This window comes from Falco cherrug, chromosome Z, assembly GCF_023634085.1.
Source record: "Falco cherrug isolate bFalChe1 chromosome Z, bFalChe1.pri, whole genome shotgun sequence".
NCBI classification, from domain to species: domain Eukaryota; kingdom Metazoa; phylum Chordata; class Aves; order Falconiformes; family Falconidae; genus Falco; species Falco cherrug.
In genome coordinates this window covers 44,318,753-44,339,156 of record NC_073720.1, presented here as the reverse complement: position 1 = coordinate 44,339,156, position 20,404 = coordinate 44,318,753, and the positions used below count along the sequence as shown (strand labels likewise).

Genomic DNA, 20,404 nt, shown 5'->3' with positions numbered 1-20,404 from the left:
CCACTTTTCCTGATCATCCAATATATACAAAGGCCACCAATTATTACAATAGTCAAATTATTACAATACTCCATCATCTGGCTCTTTTGCAGATCATCTTGTAAATTTCCCCAATGTGCCAATAAACATCCCAAGAAAAAAATTTTTGGGATTTTGTCATTTACAGCAAGATTACCCATGCTTTTACTTTTAAACAACCGAGTTAACTTAGATGCCATGGTATAATCACTCACAGTACAATACACAATTATTCAACTCTGTCACTCCGATCCGCGGATCCACACTCCACACTCGCTTTCGTGCTCAATTGCACGTCTCACCCTTACAGCCACGCTCACACTTTTCCACAATTGTTACTTTAAACAAAGACATAAAACACAATATTATACACTTCTTAATTTTCTTCTCGATACACAGACACAATAAACAATTCTGTATCAGAAGAAAAACCCCTCCTAACTTCTTGTTAGAGGCACTACCTTAGAGAACACTATAGCATATAGGTTCTCTTGTTTCCACTTTTGTCCAACCCTGCAATAGCTTTCGCTTATGTCTTACGGGCAGACGCCTAGGCTTCCACTTCCACAAGGATCCTTTTAGTCCAACCCTGCGCAGCTTTCACCGCGTCTGACAGGCAGACTTACTCAGTGGGACTCCAACCCACTGGTGGGTCTCCAACCCACTCCTTACCATACACTTATTATAGTGGGACTCCTACCCACTCCTTTAGTGCACTTGCTTTAGTGGGACTCTAACCCACTTACTACAATTACAAAAAGAAGTGTCTTACCAAAATCCAGGGAACGTCGCGAAGAGCCTTACGGATCGGGGATCGATGGGTATCCCCGAGAAATCCTCGGTGCTGGCTGGAACCGATCAGGTCCCCGACTCCTCCGGTCTCCTTCAGCGAGGTCCCATCTGGGTCGCCAAACTGTTACCGAAATCTCAGAATGAAGAACTTATCGACACCGATGTGACGTAGATAAGCAGACACTTCTTTATTAACGGCCGGGTGCGTGAGTGAGTCCTCTCACGATCAACGCACACCATGGTTCAAAATCATACACCTCATATAGAACTCCTTCATACATATTCATTAAATATTCCTGCATAATCATAAGATTTCCCATAAATCATTAACATACTCTCCTCCCATATCCGATTCTGCGCAGTAAAGCTTAGAAAGGTCCGGAAATGGGTCTGGGGTACGATTTGGGTAGGTGGTGTAGGAGTCGGTGGTCTCGATCTCCCCCTGCCGGAATTACCTTTCACTTAAGGTAACTGTTTCTTGGCCGGCAACTATGGGTTGCTTCACTCGACTCTCCCCAGTTCACATTAATGCTCATTTTGACATTTTAGTGCATTCTCCTAGGTTACATATAAACAATCATCTCAAATCTTAAGTCTGTTATCTACTAGGTGATTCTGACCAATACCTCCGGCCTTAGTACGGGGCTGTACAGAGGATTTTTATAGCAGCTTTTACTATAGAAGTTTCATTAAAATATATTTCTTATCCTTCTATATTTCTGTTACATGATTGATTTTATAAAATCAAATAATCAATCAAATAAAGTCAATCAATCTTAACTTATTAGCAAATCTATAACACCCAGACCATAAATGCCTTACAGGTTAAGACTACTGATACATTTGAGTCCTTTGCCCAGCCACTGCAATAGGTGATGCTATCAGTGGAGGGCATCCATCGCCTATGCTCTGCATCATGTTAATTGTTGTCTAGACAAGCTCAAGCACATTACTTTCAGCTAACTGATTGCCACGCTATGGTCCTGATTTCCAGGCCCCCTCCTGCATCGCCCCCTTCTTGGTTTTGAGCAATCCAACATGCGTTCTCGTTGTAAGCATTGAAACAAACAAGGAACACATAATGCTAAAATCAACAATACTGTCAATACCATCAATGCGCCTTTGATTATATTTTGTAAGCAGCCCCCTAACCCAAGGCTTGAAAGCCAGTCCGTTAACCCGTTCTCAATCTTTATGGTCTGTTCATATTTTCTTAACGCGGCGAGCTGCTTATGAATAGAGTTAGAGTGATCAGTCAAATTCATGCAACGCTTTCCTTAGTGCTGTTCACTATAGGCTACTCTACTGTTCATGCTGCTTCCTTCTAGAGGCGAGAACACGTTCCTCCTTTGTTTCTGTCTCATCCTAGTTTCTTCTCATACTCCCTCAAAATTATTTACCTCTTTGCTGCAGGATCTCAGCTGCACTTCATCAAAGCAAGCCAAAACTGCACATCAATGTCAAAACAACCCACTGTCTCTGTTCTGTACAATTTTACAATTTCCCCTTTCTGTTTTTGAACAGCTAGTACCCGGTTTGCCATGTTCTGCAGGGCCCTTGCAAACGTGACAGCAACTAAGGTAACAGCAAACATACAATACTGCTGATTGAGTGAATGGATGCCAAAAAGGTTGAAATTTTCTCAGATTTTCGTAACATGTTGCTGCAATGGGGCGCCTAAAATCCACATAGCACATACCATCAAAATCCTCACAGCCATGTCCTTGAACCAACAACAAAAAGCAGTGGCAATTTTGACTCACATTCTTAACTGCCTACCAAACAAGGTGATTTAACTCTTTAATGCTTTCCCTGCTGTTACTCCGGATAAGAGAAGAAGCGCTGCAATACGTTCCCATCATAGCCTCCTACTACATTAGCATCTACAGAAAGACAATTATCGACATTCAAAGTGTAAACAATATCATCTTCTTTTGGATTAACATTATACATAGGTGGAAGGGCACACCAAACAAGAACTGCTTCAGTCAAAAAGTTGGAAACATAGCATGCCTTCTCTGAACATACCTCTGGGGTCATTCCCTTCATTCCCTCTTTTTTTATGCAAAGAGAAACACTTTTACCATAACAGAGAAGCCCCTATTTACCGCAGCTGTATGCGCCACCAGGCTCAGGACAGGAATCATTCATGCAGTTACATAGCTATATATCACTACAAGCATGCAGACACCTATTAAACACTAGATAACCATGTTTATCTTTCCTATTCTCCTGCACGATACCTAGTTGTTCTCTCATTATGAATCCTCCCTTCCTGCACTGCTTTGCTTAACTCTTTAACAGCCTCGTATTGCACAGGCTGCCACTCTTGAGGTTCATCTGTCTGACAAAATACTGAACATGCCATAGCGACTCCCAAAACCCCTCACTTAAGTGCTTCACACTTGCATTCCTGCCACCAATCCCTCAGACCCCCTTTCACCCTCCCCAAAAATACAATCAATGCATCGGGAGAGACGAGGGGGTGGGGGAAAGGTCTAGCTCCTTTTCCAGATCTATAGGACCTGGATCAAAAGGTTTATCGGTGTCAATGAAATCATTTTCCGAGTTGTCCTGTTCCCGTGCTTGGTCCTGTGTTGCGAGGATCGCTGCAATCAGGGGCAGAAGCTTTGGGGGCAGAGGAGGTGTGGACAGAATCGCCATCGTTGACAGTGTGTTGAGTAGAGTCGCGCTGTCGGTGGAATTTACAGCCTCCTCTGGTTTTGCACCGTTAGTAGAATGAGTCCACCCTTGGCAAAGAGTAGTCAGAATTTGCCACCAAGATCTTAAGTGTATTCCCGACACGGAGTTCCCCTCCGCGGCAGCATCATACAACTTTCTATTGACCACTTTCATTTCTTTCAAAGTCTCTATAAAGTTTCTTGACTGCTCGCCTGTCTCAATGAATACAGGTTTCTAAAGCTTCTTAAAACTTCTTCAGATATTTAAAATCTCTAAAGTTTCTTGGCTGCTCACCAGTCTTGATGAATACAGGTGTTATCCTCAGGGTTTAGGTTGTCCGCCTGGTCCAGCCAGCCAGACGATCATTCAGCCAAGACGTCTCCTCTGGAACGCAGCCCTCTTCCACGAGCTGTCTTTTTTATCGACCAGTTCCGTCCTTATTCTTCCAAGGCTTTGGGACACCACCATAGGGGTCACCATTTGAGGAGACTGAGGCACGGACTCCCGGATCTGACTAGAAGACCCTTTATGAGTCCATAAACGTCTCTTTCTGGGGACGAAGCCAGATTCCCCATTACGGATTTCCCACAGCTCACCTCTCAACTCCGGAGGGATTTCAGGCCGGCCGGCTCCCGCCCCCTTTCAGCAGTTCATTCAAAGTTCTGTGGGACTCGCTGCATGTCGCTCAGTTAGGCGATTCGAGAGCGCTTCACGTTAGATCCTTAAACGCATCACGTCGGGGTCACCAATTTGCGGCGATGGAAAGACGGGACGCAGCTTGATGCAAGCAAATGTCAATTTACTGTGCAGAAGCACGAGTTTATATGCACTTTCAGAAGCTGCGCATTTTAAACAGATTGGTTCTTGAAGCTAAGCATTGCATACTAGGCAACCCCTGATTGGTGGTTAACTACCACCAATTAACAGCAAGGTGTTACCTTTCCTTGGCGCCATCCGTCCCCCACTTCCCTATGCTCTGTATCATGTTAATTGTTGTCTAGACAAGCTCGAGCACATTCCTTTCAGCTAACTGATTGCCACGCTATGGTCCTGATTTCCAGGCCCCCTCCTGCATGAGTCGTTTTCATTGCTATCAGCGCTGCATCTGACTGACCGAAGGAACCTTAGTATCATCTTCAGACTTGGAGGTTTTACTGATGTCTCCTCCTCTAGGTCATGTATAAAGAGAAGTTAGATAAAACCAGTCCAGCAGTGGTAGCCGTTTCTCCACTGCTAGATCATGTAGAACGTTAGAAGCTTTTCGCAGTAGAAGAGACTTTTAGAAATACTGTGAATATACACAGTTTCAGAAGGAAGAGACTGAGTTCTGACTGAATTGTACAAGTAGAAAAAAACCCCAGAACTATAGCCCTATTTTTTATTATTATTTTATTAGCATTTTGCTTGGGTTTTCTTTTCTTCCACTGTCTTTGCAACTCTAGCACCCAGAGTTTCTGTTGTGTTTCTATTTTTTGAGATATAATTATTAGAATTTAGGGCTCTATTGTGATCTTATCATGAAGTTAAATTGTTAGGTATGTTACATCAGTGTAGCAGTGTTTGGTAGGAGAGTCAAAGTACATTAATTCACTTTAACTCATTGAAGAAATACATGAAATGCATGTATTGTCTGTAGACAACACTGGTTTTGCCTGGGTTTTTTTTCCACTGTGCATGTATGTAAAACCTATCAATTCTGTAGCATTTTTCTGCTCCTGCAGACTAAGACAGAATCATGATTATGAAGACAGCAAAAACCAGAGGTACACAGAAAACAAGGAGAAAAGAAGCAAAGAGGACAAAGAAACACAAAATAAAACAACAGAAAAGGAAAGCTCAATCAAGGAGGGAAAGTTGCATCTATGTACACCTCAGAAGAAGAAACTAGCAAGGGTGATAGCAGAAACTGGAAGAGAAAAGACTCCCAGGCATTCAGCAGAGAAGTGGAAGCACCTGGAAGACAGAGACTTAAAAGAAAAACGTTGTTTTATCTGTGGAAGAGAAGGTCATATTAAAAAGGAATGCCCACAGTATAAAGGAGCTACAGGTATGAAAGTGGTTAAGCTGAGTAGCTTAAACAGAGCTTATGTTTTCTGGTATTTTTAAGAGAGCTGACTGATGGGTAAGGGTTTTGCTTTGAATGGCACCACGTAAATGCTGTCTTTGTTTTTACATGTAGTTGCATTTAGCCAGTTTTCCCTTCATCCTCACCTATCTTTCAGAACTTTGCTGTATCCCAAGATACTAGAGATGGTTTCTCTTAGCAGATAAAATGCTTGTAATAGAAAGACTATGAGTGTCTAATACTTTGAAATTGCTTCCATTGTCCTCACTATATAAGAGTTTGCTAACGTTTCAAACTACAGCTTCTCTTTCAGGACATCATAACTGCAACAAAAGCTAGCCTTGTAGCTCTTCACAACACGTAAACCAGAATTATTCCATAATAATCAAGTCACTATGAAAGTGAACAGATTGCTCGCATATAATATTATGAAGGAAATAAAACAATGTTCCTGCCAGCTCAGCAGTCAGAGATATACAATAATTTGTCTTACTTTGCATGAAGTCAGTTTGCAACTTTGACTTTAAAAAAAAAACCAAACCTACCACAATGCCCCCAAATTCAGATCCTGACTAACAGATCTGAACAGAATAATGAAGTAGTTGCTTAGCAGTATCTAAGTCATTCTTCACATAAGACAGATCTCATCATCTGTGTTGTAAAGGAAAATTATTCTAAGATAAAACTGAGACTCTTTAAGACAGTCAATAGTACTTTTATTTGGCATCCAAAGGAACAAAGTATTATTGTTTCTCTGTAGGTAAACCTAGGAGCATTTAAATTCATGCTGGGAAAATTTGCTTTACAGGTTACTCATAACTTGACCTCTTAAAAGTAACAAATACAAATCCTTTTTATAAATGTAATTTCAAGCCAGCTCTTCTCTACTAGTAAAAATGTTCTGTCCAGTTAGATCAGGAGACTCTTCTTAATCAGATGTAATAAGTGGAAGACTGTGCTTACAAAGACTCCCACAAAGGAAGTGGAAGGACAATGGTGTAAATGTATTTGGAAGTGTTCTTAGTTTGTCAGACAACTAGAATTGTTGGGTGGACAGAAAAGGTGTTTAAAAAGTGAAGCCACATTTTATTCAGCTTCTGACCTTTTGAAGGTGTGTGTCAAGTCTAAATTTAACCTTTGATCTTTGACTTTGTCTCTTTGAGGTTTTCTAGCATTCCATTTGCCATGATACTGAGTTGGCTAAGGTGGAGTATGCCTGACTTTTGTAGTCAGTGACGTTATAACATTCATCATACGAGAGCTATGCTGAGGCTGTACAGTACATATGTCTAAAATCATGATTTCTGGAGTAGGTATTTTTGTCTATTATCTGTATTTTGGGAATTACGGTATTTTAATTCAAAGAGTATTGGTGTTGCTAGGGCTTTGTCTCGTTTTTTTGCTTGCTCAGTGCCTGGTGTTCTCTCTAGTTGAATAGAGGATAATGAACAACTGGATCTAAGAGATCAGACTTTGTTCTTTGGCGTGCTACATCTGGTGAGACTATGGACAATTCACTTATCACCATACCTTCATTCATCCTCTGAAGATCCCTGTCTCCCCCTGATTCTGGAGGAGGATACACAGCTTTATTGTAGGTTCCTAACTTCCATGCTTAACTATGGATGCATCACACCTCATTGTGACAGTTTTCCACATTATAAAATTGAGGAAAATAAGTGTCCTACTTTCTATGTATTCCTAAGGTAGATTGCAAATATTTTGTTATTTTTATACCTTATGATACCTGAAGTGGAAACTAGTTTCAAATTAGAAAAATCTTTGTTATATTATGATCTTTATAGGTGGTTCAAAACCGGAAGTGTTGTGTGGATCCCCTTCTTTACCCAGTGCTGCCAAACATGCTGTTAGATTAAATCAGGTAAACACCAAGTGTCCCTTTCCTTTGATCTTTTTGTTTTAAAATATTCTAAAGTCCAATTAAAGTAATTAAAAATAGCTTTACTTAAGCTTTCAAGGACAACCTTTTTATTTTATTGTGGAATGACATAATTAAATTCTGTTGGTTCATCAGTGTTTGTGTTGTTTATAGGGAGTGATTTTACATGAAGAAAAAAATAAACAAAAAGGAAAAGTATTTTTGAGTCCCCAGTCAGGTTTGTATATCTTTGTTTCAATTCAGAAATTCTGTGTAAAAGCATGGATTTTTCACTTGCTTTCTTCGTCAGTCCTTATAGAAAATCTACTTAATTTGGTGACCACAGCAGGAGTCTGGACAGGTTGCTAGATAATTCTGAAGTGCAGCCACATTGGTGGGTTTTCTTACTGTAAAAGCATGCAATTTTTCAGTTTTGTTTTGGATGCAAAACCTAGGCATGTCAGTTCTGGGCATTTTTTCTTTACTCCGGTAGGTTTATTTTGCAGAAGGATACGGTAGGTTTCTATCACTTTCTCTCCTGTTTGGGCATACATGGGGTTTGTTTCTTCAGGGACAACATGTTGCTCAGAGTGGCTGTCCAGAACTTTCCACATGATCAACTGAGGGGAGACTATCAAAACACATCCTTGGTCTGAGCTGCCAAAATGCAAGGAAGTTAAAATTACACTTACAAATAATAGTCAGATGATAATACAAAGGACTTCATGTACTTTTTCTGGATCAGAGATGTTTTGTGAGAGATACGTGGTTACAAATACAGGTTCCTTACAGTAATTTCACACACCTATTAACGGATATGATGAAGGTTTTAAAATAACCTGGTTTTTTAATTACTTTGAGTTTCTAGTGCCACTCTGCAAACCTTGTAGCAGCTTGGGTTTTTTCAGTATGTGTGTGTATCTATCTATCTATCTATCTATCTATCTATCTATCTATCTATCTATCTATCTATCTATCTATCTATCTATCTATCTATCTATCTATCTCTTACAGGACACCAGAAGGGGGACTTAAGTAGCCTTTACAAACTTTGGAAGACTATCTCAAATTAATTTCTGTTTTCACTGTAAGGCTTTTCCAAATCTAAATTTGGGGATTTTAAACACAAAGTCATTTGTTATCAGGCGTTCAGTTGAAAAAAAATGCCACTTCTCAATTTTGTGTTTTAATATTGCCTACTGTCCTTCAGTTTTTAATGATCTAAAGTTGATCTTGTGTGTGCCGCCTTTATAGTTTGACTGAACAGTAATTTTCTTCTGGGCAATTGTTTCAGTTGTTTTATATCTTGTCTTTTGTGTGTTGCTTTGTTTTTTAAACCTTTATTAAAGTGCAATGCTTTCTTTCTCCCAGTCTTAGGCAGCCTTTCCAATAAATACATGACTCAGGGAAAAGCCTCACAGAAGAGGACCCAACAAGAATCTTGAGGAATATTAAGCACTGTTAAATTGCAATACAGGCACTTCATTCATTTTAAAAAAATTATTTAGCTAAAGCATCTGGATTCACAGGACAGCAGCATAGACAACCTTCGACTTAACTACGTTGTGTTTTATTTTAGATTGCTAGTACAAGTAACTGTGTCTTTTTCTTACGAACAGAAAAGGGCAGGTACTGAAAATGAACTGTTTTCACGGTTTTGTTGTTCCAGCTGACCATTCTAAAATGCACTAAAATTGTGTGCAAGCCAAATACATTATATTTTCTTCAAACATTGATTTTTTGAAGGCGCAAATAATATTTATTTATGTAGATTGTTTACCTTAATCCTTGTGTAAACGTGTTCTAAATGTTTGTAGACTGCCACATTATTTTTTTTATGTAGAGAACTGAAAACTTAGACACTAGTAAACATATGTAAAACAATCTTTGGACAAGCAGTGCCATTGATTTCTTGGGGTTTTTTCTGTTTTGTGATTTTATGGGAGTTCATTTGCTGCTGTGCTTGTGTACAAGAAGAAAGACTAAAAAACAGGTCAGTCCTGTTTGCTGCTGCTAAGAATTTTTTTCAAGGCCTTTGGGGATACAAACAAAAATGCTTTAAGGAGTAGAGGTATTATATTTGGCAACTAGGAAAATATATGTCGATTTTCATAAAATGTGCATAGGATCCTTGTACCAGCCAAGAATTTACTTAGTACTATTAATTTGAGCTTCACCTGAAGTCCTTCTGGCGCTGGTAATGTACTGTCTTATTTTGTTCAGGAAAGAATTAGTTACATGGTAAAGCTGAAACCACTGTTATTTATGACTTTGAAATAAATTGTAAAAATAAATAAATCGGACTTAAGTGTCTCTATTTCTTCTTAGGTTGTAATTTCAGGATTCTGGACTTAAATGTAAAATTAATGGTAACCTATTAGAATTACCTGGTTATAGACATGTCAGGTTTAATTTTTTCCTTACCCATCTATTTTTCTTAAAGTTGAAAGCTAGAATTGCCAAAGTGGTCTTAAGGAACTGGGATTCCGACTCCTGTTTTTGGTTTTCATCCATCTGTAGCCATCCATTTGTAAACTTTTAGATCAGCAACTTTCACAAATAATTTCTTTTGTATTCTTTCCTCAACATTTTCAAAGTAGTAGCAAGCAACAAACAGAAAATAATTCCAGCGTTGTCTTTATAGCATATTTCATCATATGAAACAAAGTCAGTTTTTCCCTCAGAAATAATTTAATTATTGTAGTTTTTCATATCGCAAAAGAAAAGTCTGGCTGACATGTCTTCTGTATGCCTTATTTGGCCCTCTCTTCAGTTACTTTTCAGTTTTGCCGATAGGAATGAAGAGTGTTAGCCTCTAAGGGACTTTGGCATAATCTCAAAGACTGAAGCTATTTTTTTAAAAAAAAAAAAAATCAGATTTATGCCTGCTCATCCAATTCAATTTGTGGTAATTTGTAGTTTAGCGGTGAAGTTTTCAGCTGTGAAACTTCTAAACTCACATCTGAATGAAAATTCATTCTGTAGATCCTCCAGGCTTCTCACTTCAGAGCTGCTTCTTCCTTATGCAACCACAAATTCTATATAGTTACAAGTATCTCATAGCCCTAAAATAAACCTCCCCTAATTTGGGATATATATCACAGGCATTAAACCACTAACACATCCTTTGCTTTAAAAGTAATTAAAGCACAGTCATAACTAACAGAATGATACGACACAGAAGAAACACAGTTGAGGAGGCATATATACCTGCTGGATGAAGTTGTAAAATTTAGGAAATTGATTAGAAATTAAAATTTAAGAAAACTGAGTTGTTCTTAACAATTCTTAGATCCTATTTGCCTTACAGGAGTATACTCAAGGGAGCAGCCTTCCACATGCAAAGAAAAACTCTGAAAGGATACACTGCATCAAGTTTCTAGAAAAAGAACTGTATCAAAAATCACAGTAAAAATTTAAAATAATAGTTCACAACTAAATTCATACTAATAAAATGTAATAATAAATACTAATAAACTAATAGTTTAAAAGGCCTCTACTAAACTACCTGCATACTCAGTCCCTGTAATGACACAGAGAGACACTGTTACAGGACTGTTTATTTGTACTGCTTTATTTTAAAAAAAGTGCTATTGCCATATTTCACGGGAATCTCACATGCTTTTGATGTCCCCATTTCCAAAGTTGGAAAATGTTTTGTGCTATGAGTAGTTAGTAATCAGTGCTGAAAAATGGAAAAGGACAAAGTTTTTTCAGGTATGCGGCACAGCTGTCTGAGATGACTTAATCTCAAGTTAGCTATATAACTAACTGCTAGATTAATAACACTCATCATCTCCCCTAATTTAATTGTTCTAGTGAGATTTGTTTCATAGCTGTATTTAAAACCAGTTTCTCATCCATTAGAAATTTTATTTAAATGTATTTAATACACATTGTTTCTTTTATAACCCTTCTCACATTTTTGTAAGAACTGCAGAAGCCATATAAAAAATTATCTTCATTATTAACTTTTCTGGGCTTAAAATAGCTGCTTAGAATGGGAGCTTGCTAGCAAAGAGTATTTTTTTCCTATACTGATAACTTTATCAATAATATCTCTTGTTATTCACTATTTAGATTTTAATACTGACTTTTGCTTTTTTTTGGTAATATACCGAAGAGGCAAAGCACCTTAGAAAACCTGTTGTTTTAGCCCGGGCTGAGTCTTTCATGCTGAGATTCAGTGACAGTGACAGTGACAGGTGACAGTGATGGTTGGAAGCATCCTAAGGAAGTGCAAGAAGGCAAAACTCTTCATGCCTGCATGGCAGACTGATGAAGACAGATAGTAGCTGCATTCATACCTAAGCTTCCCTCCTCCAAGGATACGTATCAGTGACTTCAGCTTCAGGCTGACGGTGTATTCAGGCCCCCATGACCCATAAGTGGGTGTGTTTTAGCTGAGGGTCTGCGCCCAAGTTGCACATACTGTGTGTGAAAGACACATTTTGCATAGCTGAAGAAAACAGAACTTTTTTTTCATGCAGTTGCTATATTTACATTTGAGGTCGAAGTACCGTGCCTCATTAAAGAGTAGTGAGTAATTTACATAATTATCTATGTAAAAAATAAACCCCCCTGCTCATGCACTGTTGAGCTCTTCAAAGCTGCTAAGCCCAGACTCGCCCAGGTGTAGTGACGAGGTGTGGACGTGTTGCTTGTGCTTGGACTTTGTCCGCGCTGGTTCAAGGTATTACCTACCGTATGCTGTCGGAGGAAATGGAAAACGAGGACTAGTTTTCCTTCTGGCGCAGGCGCCATGCGGTTCCGAGGCGCGGGATGAGCCCTCCCGTGCCAGGGCTGCCCCGCACGCGCCCCGCGGCTGCCACCAGCGGTGCGGGCAGGGCCGCGCAGCTCCCGCACTTCCCAGCCGCCCTCCCGCCGTGGCTGCGCACCGGGCGGGCGTCCCCCGACCGCCGCACCGCCCTTCACCCGGCCCCGGCCGCAGCCCGGAGGGAGGAGGGGGGCGCGGGCGGCTGGGCGGCCGTTCGCGGTGCGGTGCCCGCGGCAGCCCGCACCGGCCGCCGCCTCCGCGTTCGCTGCGCGGTCTGTCCGACCCGGCTCCCCCACGCGTGGGTTCTGCCCGCCGCGCCACCGCTTCCCGTCGGATCGCCTCACGCGAGGCCGGTTTGTACGCGCCCGCCTGTGTGACCGTCAGCCCGCGCTCCCTCTGCCGGCGTTTCTCGTGGCGGGGACTACGTGGCTCGCGGGCCCGCGCGCACCCGCAGACAGCCGGGGGGGCCCGACGGGCGGGGCCTCCGCCCGCGGCTGCCCTGGCCAAGCCCGCCGCCGCCCGCTGCCAGCCGCCCCGCGGGGGCCGGGCCCCGCTCCCGCCGCTGGCGCCCGCAAGGCGGAGGCGCCGCTGCACCCCCGGCGCCGGGAGGGGGGCGGGCCCGCCGCTGCCTGCGAGCGCCACCCGCTGCGCAGCCCGAGCTGGCGCCGGAAGCGCGCGGGGCGCCGTGGCGTCACGGCGTGACGTCGGTGGTGCCCATGGCACAGGGTAGAGGACGCGGCGGAGGGGGGCGATGGCCTCGTCCGTGGTGAGGGCCACCGTGCGCGCCGTCAGCAAGCGGAAGATCCAGGCTACGCGCGCCGCCCTCACCCTGGTCAGTGGCGCCGCCGCGGGCGGGAGCGCCGGGCCCACCGCCCCCGGGACCGAGCGGGAGCGGGAGCTGCGCCACGGGCGGGCCGGGCCTCCGCCGGCCCTGCCACCCGCCCCGCGGCCGGCCGCCCCTGCGCTGCCGGTGACAGCGGGGCGGGGAAGGAGGACGGGCCGCCCAGCCTCTCTGCGCGGTCGGCGGCGCTGGCCGCCCGGCCCGGCGGCGGGCGAGGCGCCGCGGTGGCGGGGGTGGGACGCGGCCGGGGCGGTGCTGCGGGCGCGGCCGGGCGCCGTTAACCCTCGGAGGCTGCCGGCTGGGCGCTGCTGCGCTCTGTAGGGAGGGTCTGCGGGGGGCCGGATGGGTCCCCTTCCCCCGTGAGCTCACTGCGGGGGAAGCTGCTGCCGCCTCCGGACCGCGCCCGGGTGCGCCCTGTGCGGGCCCCGCTGCGCAGAGCGGGGCCGCGGGGGGAGGGAAGAAGCGGTCGCTTCGCGGGGGCCTTTTTGCACAGTCACCCGAAGAACTGTATTTATCTAAAAAAAAAAAAAAAAAATTGCCTACAGAAGCTGACGAGTAGATGGTTTCCAAGGAGGCTTTGTATTCTTTTGTGGATTGAGGAAGTGTATTTGGCTCTGTGCCCTTTTGTTAATTGAGGCGAATTGAGGAGGCGAATTTGCGATTAGCGGCGGCGCTGGGGAGGCCGTGCTGTGAGAGGGACATACTGCAGAGTGAAAAGTACGGTCAGTTCCCTGCAGGAGCAGGGGCGGATGAAGTACTATAGGTCAGTCATTTGTCAGAGCAGGTGATTCCTGCTCGGTAGTGATTCTGTAACAAATTAAGAATAGTAGGTGTAATTAGGAAAGGTTTTCTACTGTAAGTCTACTTGTGGTTTGCTTTGTGTACTTAATTCTGCTCATGGCCAGAACTTCACGTTGCTAATGCTTTTCCTCTTCTCAGTGTCTTAGAAACTTGTAAGGTTGCAATGGGATTTTGTATGTTTATGTTTCATTCTTGCATTTCTGCAGCAGCTAGATCTGTATGAACAGTGGAATTTATCTGCTGTAAAGTCACAGTTCCCCTCTGGGTTAGTGGGAAGAGAGGAGTAGGCCATAAACACTTCTGTGCCTAATTGATTTTTGTCTGTAGTGCGTGTGTGACAAAAGTTTCACAAGAGCAGAACTATTAAATTGAATTCTGGTAGTGATTTTGGGGGGGGAAAAAACCCCAACCAAACACCCTAATATTAAGGACTGCGGTTCTTGAACTATCTGTTTGCTGCAGCATGGGTGAGGAGGGGAGTGAAGAGATACTGTGTTCTGCCTGGATTAGATTTAATAATCGTCTGTTTTACAGCAGATACAGCAGAGTGTGTATCTTCAGACGTTAGTTTCAAGTAGAACACAAGCTAGTCAGTACTGGCAGGTGGGTTACACTGAAGGAAACAAATGTCAACTGAGAACATTTGAGTGCATAGAGCTGGAACAGGAATTTTTTGTAATACAACTAAGTACTTTGCATGCTTCAGTACGTGCAAGTGCTACTGCAAATAAACCAGAAAAACCCATTTCAAATTGATGTGTATTTTTGTTTTTCAGACCCCATCAGCTGTTCAGAAGATAAAACAGCTTCTTAAAGATAAACCTGAGCATGTAAGTATAAACAGGGCTAACCTGTAGGTTGTGCTAAGGTACTAGCACAGCTCATAATTGCAAAGCATTTCTGCCTAGCTTAGAAATTTGAAATAAACACCGAGGCCTTTATTTGGAAGGGAATGCATAAGCTTGTTTATATACCAACCTCTGTTTTTTTATAAAATAAAAGGCAGGAAACAACTGACTGTAATGGTATTTCATGGTACAATGACTTTTGAGTTGGATAAAGTTAAAATCATAAGCTTCAAAATATTTTTAAGCTATATTTAAATGAAGCCTTTTGGTGTGGCATAGTGGTGACTTCTGGTAGGGGAAAGAGATCTTCAGCCGTTGATATTAAGATGCTATTAATGAAGTTCTTGTAGGAGTTCTTACTATGAAGTATATAATAATATAAAGTTAGATTCATACCCATTGGGAGACATTTCATTCTTGGGAAACTTGCCAGTGTATTTTTTTGAGTAATTGGCATTTTTCCAAATAACTGATTGAGCTTGTCATCTTTCTTCTTGCGGGAAAAACACTAAAGTCTTGCTTTCTAAATGTTATAAAAACAAGAATTAGATTTTCTTCTCTACAGTAACTACTATTTCAAGAACAATATTTGTCTTTTAACTTCCTTATGAGGCTCATTGTTTCTTTTGCTTCCTGCACATCTGCAACTAACTAGACTCTTTATTCTAATGTTTTAAAACCATCCTAAGTGAGCGTTAAGCCCACAGCTTAACTGGTCAGTCATCCCCTTGCTATAATGGTGTTTGGATCTTCTAACCCATTATTTGTAGCAGTTCCTGTAGAGAAAGGTATTTAGTCTGAAGAGATCAAAGGCTGTTTGTCTCAGATACCACTTGAAGACAGGTTACATGTTTTGATACATTTTTATTGTAACATAAATTATGGAGATGGACAATATAATTTTCATCTTCAGTTACAAAACATTGGTATGTGCAGAGTGGTACAGGTACTTTTGAAAGATTGTTGTACACAGAGTTACCGTTTTCTAAACACTTTCTCAGATCTTCACTTACACAGATGCTCTGTTGGACTTCTGTGGATGTCACAAACATTGACTAGGTTGGCTTTTAAGGTTGCAAAAAACAGTAAGCAAATAAACATACTTGATTTAAGAAGGAAATTGGTTTTTAAGTGAGACTGGCAGTAGACGTAATGAAGGAGTCGAAGGACGCTTTTCAAAACTTTGAAGTAAGTTTTCTGGTAGTGTCTTTACAAGAGTTCTGTGAAAATCTAGTAACTGCCCTTGGCCTCACAGCTTCATAGTTATGTTACTGTCAGTAATTTTAAGAAAAAAATAATAAATATTGCATGAATTAACATCTGAGTAAACTTGAATGTGAAGTTACAAAAATAGCCATCTTTGAAATTGCACCAAACAAAATTTCAAAATAACATAATTCATGAGACCAGACACCTACAGGAGTGCCAACAGTTTATTACTTCAAAACTTTAGCCTTACTTTAGGACTTGATCCACAGTAGCGAACAGCTGATGTTTCTTAAACCTTGGCAGTCAATTTTGTAAAAGGAAGAAAATGTTAGCTCTTAATCCATTAAGATAACTCTGCTTTGAGACAGTGGAGAACAACATATGTCAGCATTTTGTTGGTTTGCATACTTCTTATCTTGGTGTTCCAGAATAGGTTTTAAAAAAGTCATGAACGTGGTGGTGGTGGGTTTTTTTTTCAGGTAGGCATGAAAGTGGGTGTTCGTACGAGAGGATGCAATGGACTTTCTTACACGTTAGAATATACAAAATCGAAAGGAGACTCTGATGAAGAAGTGGTTCAAGATGGTGAGTTTCTGATAACAGCAGAGCAAACTTCTCTGTGGTGGTGGGGAAGAATAACCTATTACAGGTTTGCCAAGGTACTGGTAAAGAGTAACAAGTCATAGCAAGACATCCTACTGTTCTTTTATGGGGATTGTGGTCACCTTAGTTTCTGTTTTGAAGTAACCAGTTAGTTAAAATCTGCAGCTTTGCGGTCTCTGTCTAGTCCATCATTCATGGCTTTGGAGGTAGCTAATAGCAGATATTTGGAAATACTTTATCAGCATACCTGAACCAAGGCTTGGCAAAGTAAAGATTTTATTTGCAAGGGATTTTCCCAGCTGTCTTCTCTAACTAGTCTTAGTCTTCATTGATTCATAATTTGGTTTTAACTTCTTCACACTTTTGACCTTTACATTGCTTTGTAACAATGGGTTCTGTGCGTATTTTAAAAATTATTTTCTATGCTGGAATTTAATCTTTCTGCCTGACAACTTCATTGAGTATTCCATGATAGATCTATTGCTAAAGTTACTGTGATGGTTGTAACTCCAGCTAGCAATTAAGCCCTACGCAGCCACTTGCTCACTCTCCCGCTATGGGATGGGGGAAAAATCAACGGTAAAAGTGAGAAAACTCATAGGATGAGATATAGACAGTTTAATAGGTAAAGCAAAAGCCACACACGCAAGCAAAGCAGAACAAGGAATTCATTCACTGCTTCCCATGGGCAGGCAGGTGTTTGGCCAGCTCCAGGAAAGCCGGGCTGCACTATGTGTAACGATTACTTGGAAAGACAAATGCATAATGCCAGACGCCCCCCCCCTGCTTCCTCCTTCTTCCCCCAGCTTATATACTTAGCATGACGTCACATGGTATGGAATATCCCTTTGGTCAGCTGTCCTGGCTGTGTCCCCTGCCAACTGCTTGTGCTCCCCCAGCCTGCTGGCTGGTGGGGAGGGGTGAGGAGCAGAACAGCCCTGGCTCTGTGTAAGCGCTGCTCAGCGACAATGGAAACGTCCCTGTGTTCAGCACAAATCCAAAACATAGCCCTGTACTAGTTATTCTGGAGAAAATTGACTTTATCCCAGTCAAAACCAGCACAGTTCTATACATTTTTCCAGTTTTTACGAAGATTTCTGTCAGTGGTCTTTTTGTCAAGTACAGATTTTTACAGAAGCATAATAGTGTTTGGTTTTGTTTCTTTTTCTAAAAGCTCCTAAAATTCCTTTGTGGGGGTATTTTTGGGGGTTTTAGACATTACTGAACTCCATTATGTTATGTTCAGGAATGTTACTTTTAATTTGTTGGCAAAGTTAGAGATTTAAATATAAGTGGGATATCACAATTACTTTGTTACAGAAGCTATGTTGGTAGACAGAGCCCATCTTCCAGCTGTCTTCAAAATACCTGTGACCAACTCATAAATTTTATTCTTTAACAGAGAATTAGTTAGAACTTAGAAAATTACTAAGTTGAACCAGATTGTGTGAGATAGGGACTGCCACCTAATTCTGCAGGTGCCTCGATTTCAAATTCAGCTGGTTTCTGTAGTTGCCTCTTATTGATTCAAGAGCTTCTCTAGCTTTACAGTGCTAAAAAACTGTTTTCAGAAGGTATTTCCTGGTTTGGGTCTTAAGGAAGATGAAAGTGGTTTCCCTCAGTCAGGTTGGAGACTTTTTAAGTTTCAAAGCCAGACAGTATTTCGAGCGTGCCTCTGTGCTTTCTGTTTTGCTTTGGTTGCTTCTAGACAGTTTTCCATTGAAGGCTCTGACTTCTAGCTCTGTATTGAGGGAGTCGGTGGCTTTGGATACCTGCAAAAATTTTCTGGCTTTTAGGCAGGAAGGACTGTTTCAAGATCAGGTCCATGAACTTCCATTAAGTTTAACCTTCACTGTCAGTTACTGTCCAGATTGACCCCCAAAATATGTAGATTCAACTCAGTTGCCCATAGACTTGAGTTGTGTTTTTCAATATCTACTATGATGAGAAGCAGCTTTCCAGCAATCTTTCATATTACTTCTTGACTTCTTGTTGCTGTTTATTGATACAATTTTACATTTTTATTTTTATTAATTCTAGTCTGTGGACAGCTAAAGCAGTCCATTCACACCTTTGTATCAGATCTGCAGTTTTGAAGTTCAGTAACTTTCCGGCAAGGAAGGTACTCTGTATACTTTAGAAAAGGGATCTCCTTCTAGTTCCTAAGATGAACTACTCATTCTTCATCCTTACAAGTTGTAGTATCTTTGAACATTCACACCTTTGCCTTATTATAGGATTCAGTATTGCTAGTAGTTAATGTAGACCTAGTTTTTTTGGCACAGTAAAAAAATAATTTTGAGAGAGGAACAGTTGCTTTTTCAAGGGTTTTAGGCATATTGTTGGATGTGCAGACTTCAAGAATGGCAGGAAATGGATTACTGACTAGTACATGGGAATTGTGAACGAATCGCAGATTCAGTATTTGTGTTCTACAGCTTATTTCCCTAGGTATTGTGTTTTTAAATAACCCCTCAAAAAATACATACATTGATGTGCACACAAAAACAGTTCTGTACTGTTGCTGGACTTTTGTGGGTGCAGTAAAAACAGCCCATGTTAGGCCAGGAAAACCAGGTTATACTGGTAGTCTTCATATTTAGCTTCTTGTATTATTTTTATCACTCATTGAAAGAGAATTTCAAAGTTGAGTTGTGGTTTTGCTTTATGTGATTTTTTTTTTTCTTTGTTGTCTTCAAGGGGTTAGAGTGTTTATTGAGAAGAAGGCACAGCTGACGCTTTTAGGAACTGAAATGGACTATGTAGAAGACAAACTGTCCAGTGAATTTGTCTTCAATAATCCAAACATCAAAGGAACATGTGGCTGCGGAGAAAGCTTTAACATCTGAAGTCTCAGGACTGCTTTTTTGACTTTGAACAACACAAAATACTTAACTATTATGGCTTTCAGATGCAAATGCATTTTCTTTAGGTTCATACACTGCATAAAGTGTGGATACCATTAAGAAAAACAAAGCTAAATAATTTTGAAAACGCAAATTGTGTGTTAAATTATACCACTGATGTAGTTACGCTCTAATTTGTTATGAGTTGGGATCCAAAAGGTAAGAACAGGAAGTTCTGTAGTAACATCTCTGTACTTTCACATGCCAAGGAAATAAAATCTCACTGTTATTTTCCTTTGTCATTTTCTTTATTCACACTGCTCACAGTTCCCCATCCAAAACCCATTTGAAAGAATATATTGCCTATGTGTTCTACATTAATCGGGGGGTGGGGTGGGGTGGGTCGAGGCCCAGACATTTGTATGTGTTTTCTATAAAGATTTATAAACCCAGACACACAGTCCTCAGCCTCAGAATTCACTGTGATTGCGTAGATGCTTGCTTGGGTTTTTTTTTAGTTTTTTGATGTTTTCCTCTTTTTATGTGTGGGTTTTTTGGTGGTTTATTTTCCCATAAATCCAGGGAAGTTCATGTATTAATATAGCGGTAGGCTACCATACCGCTACTTTAGAAATACTTCAAAATGGGCTAACCCAGTTTTTTAGTTCTATTCCTTGCCTTGTTGAAGCATAGTCTCTGCTGTATTTAGGAAGTAATTTTCAAGAACATGAAATGTATTCAGTCACTGGCGTACTAAAGCAGGATACACACAGGCCTTTTCTCACATTTTCTGTAGTTAATCTTTCTTGACTGGAATTGCAAAGTGATAAACTGCCTGCGGATTCTGATTCCCCATGTTCACAGAATGTGCTGTCTGTGCACTAAAAGCTATGAACACCTCCTTTTTTTTTTTTTTTTTTTTTTGAGAGAGAGAGAGAGAAATCTAATACATCTCATTACTTTTAGGTTTTTGTAGTCATGTCTGCTAATTTTGTTACAGCTTGAACTCTGCTTCATAACTCGGTGAAAAACCCTAGATTTTA

The 20,404-nt window shown here is 41.4% G+C and overlaps 2 protein-coding genes across 7 annotated transcripts in view; both read left to right on the top strand.

Moving 5' to 3' along the window:
* The window catches only part of TUT7 (terminal uridylyl transferase 7), a 42,493-nt gene extending 32,744 nt beyond the window's left edge, over window positions 1-9,749 (top strand). For 4 of the 6 annotated variants that reach the window (XM_055698395.1, XM_055698396.1, XM_055698397.1 and 1 more), the window contains 4 exons: window positions 5,214-5,539; window positions 7,363-7,439; window positions 7,611-7,674; window positions 8,808-9,749. In XM_055698395.1, coding sequence (XP_055554370.1) covers window positions 5,214-5,539; window positions 7,363-7,439; window positions 7,611-7,674; window positions 8,808-8,881 — 541 coding nt within the window. In that variant the 3' untranslated portion in view covers window positions 8,882-9,749. Of the gene's footprint in view, window positions 1-2,334; window positions 2,391-5,194; window positions 5,540-7,362; window positions 7,440-7,610; window positions 7,675-8,807 lie in introns of those variants that run through there. The other 2 variants (XR_003560866.2, XM_014281704.3) reach the window with 2 other exon arrangements.
* A 3,132-nt stretch (window positions 9,750-12,881) lies between these two features.
* On the top strand, window positions 12,882-19,650 carry ISCA1 (iron-sulfur cluster assembly 1). Its single transcript, XM_055698399.1, has 4 exons — window positions 12,882-13,045; window positions 14,632-14,685; window positions 16,392-16,497; window positions 19,216-19,650. Exons 1-4 carry the CDS (start codon window positions 12,965-12,967, stop codon window positions 19,362-19,364), a joined length of 390 nt encoding a protein of 129 aa, XP_055554374.1. The 5' UTR covers window positions 12,882-12,964; the 3' UTR covers window positions 19,365-19,650.
* The last annotated feature ends 754 nt before the right edge of the window (window positions 19,651-20,404 follow it).

Coding starts and splice junctions, on each gene's coding strand:
- ISCA1 (XM_055698399.1), top strand. CDS start 12,965: ATGGCCTCGTCCGTGGTGAGGGCCACCGTGCGCGCCGTCAGCAAGCGG. Junction 13,046..14,631: donor CGCGCGCCGCCCTCACCCTG/GTCAGTGGCGCC, acceptor TTTGTTTTTCAG/ACCCCATCAGCTGTTCAGAA. Junction 16,498..19,215: donor TGAAGAAGTGGTTCAAGATG/GTGAGTTTCTGA, acceptor GTTGTCTTCAAG/GGGTTAGAGTGTTTATTGAG.